Below are 9,443 nucleotides of genomic sequence, written 5' to 3' on the forward strand. Positions count from 1 at the left end.
CACCGTGAGAAATTTTGCTGACAAACTTCTGCACCTGGGTTTTTTTTGGTTATTGTTTGTTTGTTCATTCATTCATTCAGTTGGTTGGCTGGTTGGTTGGCTGATTGGTTGGTTTTGGGTTGTTGTTGTTGTTTTTTAATGGGTGAAGGAGCCCAAGCAGTGGCTAGTCTTTATTGGAAAGAAGGAAACATTCCAGGATATTTAGACCACGTCAATGGGAGCTTGGGCTTAAGGGCTCACTCAGCGAGCTAACTGGGGGGGTCACCAGCTCGTAATGGGTCCCACAATTAGAGCATCGCTGTGCATCACCTTTGTGTAGCCAAAACCAGATCACAGCGCTGTTGTCTTCTTCACAGATGCAGCCTACTATTCGCTTGTTGGTGATGGAGGAAACTAAATCAGGATCTTCCTTAGTGCCTGCAGCTGCCTTTGGAGCAAGCATATTGCATGGATCCTGGCCTTTCCGAGCAGCCGTCATGACCTCCCGCTCCCACCCTGTCGTCTGATCATGGCCGGCAGGCACATCACCTCCAGATACCATCGAGGGCACGGCGGAGACCCCATTGGCACCGCGGGCCCTCAGGGCCTGAGCGGCCAATGCTCCAGCTCCACGAAGTAACCCTGAAGCCTTAACGCCCGCGACCAGAAGCGGCAGCAGTCCCGAAAGGCCGCTCTGCACCTGGTTTTTATACTGTTCTTTTTAACAGCGGTTACTCTGCTCTTTGAAAGGCTCTAAGGTATTTATAAACATAAACAATCAAATTTATTTTAAAATTAAAAAAATAATCGAGATGGAGCATTTTTGCATATAGATGGTATCAGTAGTCTTTTGGGACTAGAGACATGATGGCTGATTTCAGCTGCTGTAGGGAATGCCAGGAAGACGTTTTCTGTATTTTGGTGACACTGCAAAGGCAATTGACTTCGTGGATCATAATGAACAGTAGATAACTATGGCTAATATTACAAAGAATGGGAGTTCCAGAGCATTTAATCATGTTTAAGTAGAACCTTCAGAGATCTAGAGATAATCATTTGAACAAAACAAAGGGATATTTAACAGTATGAAATGGGGGAAAGTGTGTGTCAAGGTTGAATCCTTTCACCTGCTTTTTCAATCTGTGATTTTGTGGTTAAATACCACCCAGGTGACTCCAACTCAGAGACCCTGGGGATAGCAAATCGAAACCTAGCCCTATGCAGCCTCATCTAGGTGAAAAGTATACTGTGTTCATTGTACTGGTCTTGCTATTTTTCCATACATTTGAATTTTTTTAAATCTAAATTTAAAAATAAGATGTTAGGGGAGCTCTGGTGGCCTAGTGGCAAGGAGCTGCAACTACAATCCCCGAGGCGCACGGTTCGAATCCACCAGACGCTCTGCCGGGAAAGGAGGGACAATCTCCTCCTGTACCAGTCAGATCTGATTTGATGGTATACGCACACAAAAATAATAAAATAAAAAATAATTTTGAAAAAAATAAGATCTTAGTGGCAAGTTACTCTCAATGTCCTCATATGAATTCTGTGGGAGAATTTAAATAGTAAGCCTGCATCACATGCTCACTTCATTGAGAGAGGGGTTGAGACTTTATGAAATGAGGAAGAATTATACCAAAGACCCAAAGGAGGGAGCACAGGAAAGCGAGGGTACTCAACACAAAAAGAAGACCAGCACAACCAGTCAGAACTCACCATCTTCCCTCTTCTCACAGATGACAGGCTCCTGCATCTCCTTCCGATCACCCAGCATCCACTTGTTCCCTGAATCCAGGTCATTACTTTCTTCAGAATGGCACCAGCCAACCTAAGAAACTAACAGTTATGCACTTGGTTGGATCCTTTCGGATTGTTGCCCTCTCTCAACACTCATCTGGACCCCACTCCTCTCGGTCCTACTACCTTTTACTTCACTGACAAAGGAATTCATGTTCACATGGAAAGAGTTACCACGTATTGTCTGTGTGAGTTCTCCTTCAGGTTACAGATTTGTATTGTGACTAGGACTTAATCCAGGGAAGGGAAGCCACAATGGAGGGAGTTTTAAGCACAGAAGCAGCCTGAGGAGGTAAATAATTAGGGGAAGATTGGCCTTCTGGCTTCCTTCACATCCCACTAAGTAGGCAGCTTTTTCCTCTATCTCAGACCAAGGTTTCTGACAGAGGGCTGATTGCTGTTCTTCTCAAGTGGAGGAAGCCAGTGTAACCAGAAGGAACAAAGCCAACATCACTTCATCGCCCATCAGGCAATTCTGATAATTCTCAAGCAGTAATTTCCCATGTGGAGTTAGAGAAGAAATTGCAGAACTCTATCAGTGAAGTCTTGGCATGGATATGCTTGCATTCAGCCTTCTTGAGAACAAAGAGGACTGGAGGCGCCCGTCTGCTCAGAGTATAGAAGGACTGGGAGAACACACCCCCTGAATCTGGGGACAGGTCAAGGGAATTATTCAGTAGGGAGCTGCCCTGATAACCCAAAGGCCACATGTGTCACGTGGTTCTAATTCACCAGCAGCTCAGCCAGAGAAAGATGAGTGATCTCCTGTGTGATTTACAGCCTTTTACATCCAAAGGAAGTTCAATTATGAGTTCACCAAGACTCAACAACAATGAGTTTGAGGGGGGTTTTTGTTTGTTGTCTAAATAATCGCCTACAGAAATTGGAACCAGTAAACATAAACAAAGTAAAAAAAGTAAACGGCTTTTTCCCCTCTTCTTTTCATAGACTAACTTATGAAATATCGAACTGTAAAAGGTAGAGGGACATATAAACTCTTGAAAGTTGTGATGTGTTCTGCTCAAATTCAAGAGGTGTCATTCACAAGGACAGTATGTGGAAACCCTCAGTTCAGGGCTTTTCTAGACAGCTGTTGCCAAGAACATCGTGAGGTTTCTCATCATCTTTATGCTTAAGTGTAATCCACAGTGACAGTCAGTCAGTCTTTACCTTTTCCAGTAAGTGCTTCAATCCTCAAGGCTGTGTCATCTGCATATCACAGGTTGTTAATGATACATCTTCCAATGCAGATGCTGCATTCTTCTTCATATAGTCCAGTTTCTCAGATTATTTGGCCACCATATAGATTGATACAACCTGCATTATGCAAAATAACACGTTACCTGCAGAAGGTGAAGAAGACTTGAAGCACCTAATTAAGAATATCAGACTATAGCTTTGCATGAGAATTATATCTTAACATCAAGGAAACAGAAACTCTAACAACTGGACCAACAGGAAATGCTGTGATAGAGAAAGGCTGAAGGTGTCATTGCATTTTACTTGGATCCACAATCCATGTACTGCCCACAGGGGCAGCAGTCAAGAAATCAAAAGATGTGTTACCTTGGGAAAACCTGCTGTCAAGGACCTCTCTAAAGTGCTAAAGAGAAACGATGCGACAGCTGCATCTGATGCAGGTCATGGTATTTTCAATTGCTACATATGCGTGTGACAGTTGGATGAGGCAGTCTGCTCCCGTAAAAACACACAGTCTTGGAAACTCTGTGCGATAGTTCTGCTTAGTCCTGTATTATTGCTACGAATTGGAAGCAACTCAGTTACCTTGGGTTTGGTTTTGGTGGGGCTTCATAACATTTAGAATTTTAAAGAACGCAAGTTAATTGTTTTTTAGACTGTGCCTTCATTTATGTTTATCTGATTGGGGTCTGGGGGTGGCGGGATCAGGTTGCACATTTCCGACAGGAGTGCCAGCAGATTTTCCATTACTCATGTTACGCAGAGTCAATCAGCAGAATGAAGCCATGGAGGGACAAGACATGCTGAGAGCTAGAGAGAGAAAACCAAGCCCAGAGATGCTGACCAGGCCCGTGGACCCCGAGACCATCCCCAGCTCTGAACTCTGCTGTTTCATAAGCCAGTGTGTTCCATTCCCCAGCCCCCTCCTGCTCCTTAAACTAGTCTGAGCTGGCTTTGTGGCAACTCTGACTCACGCCTTAGCCAATAATCTTGAACCACATCGTGTCCTTCAGTGCCAAAACAGCAGGATAAAATCAAGTCTCACCAGAAGGCTATATCCCAGGCATCCCACAGGAAATTATCCTTCTTCCCTAGTAATAAATCAGAAGATAAACAGCACTTTCATTTTATTCCCGCCCGAGAGCCTCTGAGCAAAGTTCCATAACCCATGTATTCTCAGTCCCACTGATACAAAGATGAATCTCCTCCAGAGATGCAGTCTTGCTCTTTCAGCCTCTGCCTCTGCCTTTCCCCGGGTCCTCCCCTAGAAACCTCCCCTCCCCTCTCCTTTCTCCATCAAACGTGGTTACCATATGTTCTGTCTCTGCTTACCTCATTACTCACCATTACTGTCTTATTACACTTAGTAGATTTATATAGAAACCTTAGCCTTTAGAAGACAAGAGATTGAGCAGGGGCCACTTTCCTCTTTTCTGGCAGCATTTGGCCCATCGATGCCCTTTCTTTACTCTGTTGGCTCCATTTCCTGTCTGCATGACCACCAATCTGATCACTGACCTGCCCCTTTTGTCAGGTAATCCCAATCTGCTACCCTTTTCATGGCCATAGATGGGGAGAAAAAGAAATTATATTCATTAGGAATGCATTTCACATGCATCTGACTTAACCCAATGGCTTATGCAATGAAGGCTACTCATTATCTCACATAACAAAAGAAGGCAGAGAAGCAGAAATGAAATCTTTTTTCTGCGGATTCAAGGCTCAAAGTGAAGACCACCCGTGGGTTCCTGTGGGAGGAACAAAAACTAGGCTAGAACGAGGCCTGAGGATCTTGAAAAGAGGGGGTGAGTGAGGAGTCGACCTTGATGGGACAGCCATTGGCAATCCACGTAGGTCTTGGGCAGTGTGGGATGGTGAGGTCTAGCTAAGGGATGCCCTGCAGACCTCAACTGGAGGAACAGAAACAAAAAGACTCACAAGGAGATGTCCCGGGAAGAGAAGGCTGGGTTTTACAGGGTCTGTAGGAGGAGAGAGTCAGCAAGAACAAAGAAAATGGGCATATAAAGTGACATCAAGGTAGGTAGAAACAGGATTTCACCAGAAGATAGGTAAAAGGAGATCAGAAGACCTCGGTAAGACCTACCCAGGAGATCAGAGTTTCCTCTGCATTGACTTAAAGGCACACACTCAGCTCATCTTCATCTCTATTAAGCCCCTCCCTGAGAGCACAGCATGGCTTGGCAAAGTCCTTTGTGAGTTTTTGGAAATCCCTTTGAGGGAATGTGTTTCCCTCTACCTTCTCCCCCTCTCTGCTCCTTTAAATTCTCCTTTCTCTTCTTTTTTGTTCCTTCCAGGCTTCCTTCTCCTTCTCTTTCTTCCCTCCTCATCCTGCCCTTCTTTTTCTTCTCCCTCCTCTTCTCCCCTCCCCTTTCTCTTCTTCCCTCATGTATCCTCTTCTCTAAAGTTGATGTCTTTAGAGGAGAAGCTGAAAACAGCCATAGTTCCCTCTCACTGTGTTCCCAACCCTTGGGAAAAAAACCCATCCTCTCACTGGGCACCGTCTACATCAGGAAGATGCCCAAACTCCACTGTTTCTTGCTAACACCAGCCTTGCTCCTGTTACTTTATCCCCAGAAGCCTATGTAAAAGGTAGAGCCCAGTGTACTTAGAGAACTACTGTTGCTCCCTCATATGAATTGAATTGTGTCCTCAAAAAACGTGTTTCACTTCTATCTCTTAGGTTGTTAGTGTTAGTAGATGCCACTGAGTTAGTTTTGATTCATACTGACCCCTCTGTACACTGTCTGGTTCCTGTGCCATCTTCACATCTTCAATGGACTGTGTTTAAATCTATTGTTGCAGCATCTGTATCAATCCCTCTCACTGAAGGTCTTTGTTTTTCTGGCCCTTCCACTTCCTTACCAAGCATAATGTTATTCTCCAAATATTGGTCTCTTCTGACAGCATGTCTGAAGTATGTGGGACAAATGTTGTCATCCTCACTTTTAAGAAGCATTCTGGCTAACATCCTTCCAAGACAAGTTTATTTGTTCTTTTTGCAGTTCCTGATATAACCAATATTCTTTGCCAAAATTATAAGTCAATCTTCTTTACTCATTGTCTTTCACATGTGTATAAGGAGATTGAAAATATTATTTGAGTCAGGCACACCTTAGTCCTTGAAGTGATACCTTTGCTTTTGAATACTTTAAAAAGCCCCTTATGGCAGATTTGCATAAAGCAATGGGTTATTTAATTTATTTGTAGCCACTTTCATGGGCATTGATTGTGGACTGAAGTAAAATTAAATCCTTAACAATGTCTCTTTCATTATTTTGTTTGTCCATCCCAGTTTTGAGGAATTTTGTTTTCTTTATGTTGAGGTATAATCCCTACTGAAGGTGATAGGCTTTGATCTTCATCAATAAGTGCTTCAAATATTCTTCATTTTCATCAAGGAATATTTTATCATCTGCATATCACAGATATGAATAGATACCACATGATAATGAATCTTCTCCAATCTTGAAGCTGCATTCTTTTTCATTTAGTCCAATTTCTCAGATTATTTGCTCAGTATAAAGATATATTTAATAAGTAACACCCTGACCTATACCTTTCCTGAGCTTAAGCTGTAAAGTATCCCCTTGTTCTGGTCTACTGACTACTTCTTAGTCTATGTACAGGTTCTGCATGAACTCAATCAAATGTCCTGGAATTTCCATCCTTCCCAATGTAATGCATAGTAGGTTGTGATCCACAGGGTTGAATGCCTTTTCATAGTCAATAAAACACAGCAAACATCTTTCTAGAATTCTTTGCCTTCATCAGCCACCAATGGCATTCTTTATTCTGCATCGTCTTGTGAAGCCAGCTGAAATTTCTGACAGTTCTCTATGTATCTCTGCAATTATTCTTTAAGTATCTTCAGCAAAAGTTTTCTTTTTATGTAATATTAAAATAGTAATAATTTTAATATTAATTCTATTGTTTCATGATTTACACATTCCATTGAATGCCTTTTCTTTAGAATAGACACAAACATGGACATCCTCCAGTGGGATGCACAAGTATTTGTTTCCCTGGATCCTAAGAAATTATTAAAGATATCAAGAGTAGTGAGAATTCCAAACCACTTAATAGTGCTTATGTGGAATCTGTGCATGAGCCAAAAAGCAGTTGGTGAAACATGACAAAGGGATACTGCATGATCTGAAATCAAGGAAAGCATGTGTCAAGTTTGTAATCTATATGTTGAGAAAATAATCAGAGAAATTGGACTATGTTTAAAAAGAATACGGTATCAGGATTGAAGAAAGGTGCATCAGCAACATGATTATGTAGAAGCCATAACCTTACTTACTGCAGTAAAGAAGACCTAAAGCACTTAAGAAGATAAAAACCTACAGCCTCAATATAAAAAAATAATAATCCTCGCAACATCAATAGGTAACATTAGGATAAATGCAGAAATGACTGATGTTGTTAAGAATCCCTTTTTAAGAAAAAAAAAACACGAACATGATTAATACCCACAGATGCAACAGTTTAGAACTAAAACTGTGTATTACATTGGGCAAATTTGCTGCCAAGGACCTATTTAAAAGATGCCACCTAAGCTGCAGCTGACCCCAAGTTACAGTCTTTTCAATTGTTACATACACTTGTGAAAACTGAACAATAAAGTAAGACTGAAGAAGAATTGATGTGCTTGATTTGTGGTACTGGTGAAGAACATTGAGCGAATTGTTCCTTTGTCCCCAAGGCTTTCAGTCTTTATGGAAGCAGCGTGCCATCTCTGTCTTAAACAGGCATCTGGGGTTGGGGGTGGAAGGTTAATCCTGATCTTTAGGATAGGAGCCACATGTTTTAACCACAATACCACAAACACTGGACCACAGTCAACTCAATTAATTTACTCTGTGCCTGGGAAATACCAGAGCTCAGGAATGATACCATCAAGAGATAAAGAGAAAGAAAAACAACATTTTGTCAGTTGAAGGTATTTGACCTACATAGCAAAGATCTTTTTCTGAGCCCTCTCTGTGTGACTATCCTCCCAGACAAACCATTTCCTCCTGTGCACGGTGCTGCACCCTGAAAAGACGCCACAAACACTGTGCAAGGGGAGGGAATTTTCCAGGGAAACCTCTAACCACCAAAGGTCTTGGCTTCAAGACAAGCTTCTCTTTCCTTTATAATTCTTCTGGTGTTGTTCTGTTAAACCAGGTCCCTGGAATAGCCCACCTCTGCAATACAAGTGATGTCAAGTAAAATTTTCTTTCAAAAATTCAAGGATTGGAGGTGTAACCAGCATCTGGAAAAAAGCACTGCTCTCCCTTGAGACTCCTGCCTTTCTACACAGGTGAGTGAGTACATATTGGCCCACTTGTACATGCAGAGACATGCGTGTGCTATCAGGAGGGGCCAGCCCTTGGAGGATGACTTGCTTGGAAAAACAGAACGTCAGTGCAAGAGAGAAAGATCCTCCATACGATAAATAAGCACGGTGACTGCGGCAATGGGCTTAATTAAGCACAGCAGAGGGAGTGAGAGTGAGTAGCATTGATTCAGACAGAGAGGTTTGTTCTGTTGAAGTTCTGTTCACTCTGTTAGAGTTGGAGCCACCTGGATGGCACTGTGACATGGCAGTCAAAAAGGAAGGAGGAGTTGTCAACCTAGAAAGAAGTAAAGGGGTGTCCTGAAACAGTGGTAGATATAGTGCAAGAAATGAGAAACCTGGTCCCAGTGCTAGTCCAGCCATTGACTCACTTTTGTGTGTGATCTCAGGCAAATGTTTAGCCCTCTCTTCCTGTTCCTTATTGGATAAAATGAGAGGCTGGTGCTGACATTCCTCAGGCTCTTTCTACACACACTTTGGGTTTGGTCAGGATCTTGCTTCTCCCTTGACACTGGAAGCTACCTCTCATCATGGCCTCTTCCACTCTCTCGTGGGCCTCTGAGACTCTCTGGGTGGGAGCTAGTGAGTCCAAGAAGACGTAGACCTGATGAGGAGGCAGATAAGGACAAAGGTCCCTGGACATGAACAAAGCCTTGCCAGTCAACTCATGCATGTTCCTCAGGTACGAAGGGCTGTCCCATGACTGCATCCGGTGATACGGACCAATTATCTCCTTAATTACAAAAACAAAGGTAGTGTATCAGAAAGCTATGAGCACTCTCTACCTTGTATTATTGCTGAGTACTTTTCTGATTTTCCCTATTGAACTGTGGGTCCCTTAAGTATAGCGTCTATCTCCCACTCATCTCCGTATCCTTAGGGCCTGGGTGATTCCTAAACTATAGTTAGAACCCAGACCCACTGCTGTCAAGTTTCTGACTCATAGTGCTCTCCATTGGGTTAAAAATTCTGACTCATAAGGCTCACTGGGTTGCTGAGGCCCAGTATAGTTTAATGAGTAGTAAGTATTTCTATGGCTCATTAATTGCTTCTGATTGCATGTGATATTTGTATAGCTTGTATGTGAAAACTATATGTGACATTA

The 9,443-nt window shown here is 42.6% G+C and overlaps 1 protein-coding gene across 1 annotated transcript; it reads right to left on the reverse strand.

Annotated features, from left to right (window-relative positions):
* Positions 1–211: 211 nt before the first annotated feature.
* On the reverse strand, positions 212–9,047 carry LOC102876510. The gene is made up of 3 exons (XM_006880409.1): positions 8,861–9,047; positions 1,696–1,785; positions 212–696 (listed from the first exon to the last, which is right to left on the reverse strand). Exons 1-3 carry the CDS (start codon positions 9,045–9,047, stop codon positions 212–214), a joined length of 762 nt encoding a protein of 253 aa, XP_006880471.1.
* Positions 9,048–9,443: the final 396 nt, after the last annotated feature.

Source organism: Elephantulus edwardii, unplaced genomic scaffold (genome assembly GCF_000299155.1).
Source record: "Elephantulus edwardii isolate Elephantulus edwardi_28Jun2011 unplaced genomic scaffold, EleEdw1.0 scaffold00007, whole genome shotgun sequence".
NCBI classification, from domain to species: domain Eukaryota; kingdom Metazoa; phylum Chordata; class Mammalia; order Macroscelidea; family Macroscelididae; genus Elephantulus; species Elephantulus edwardii.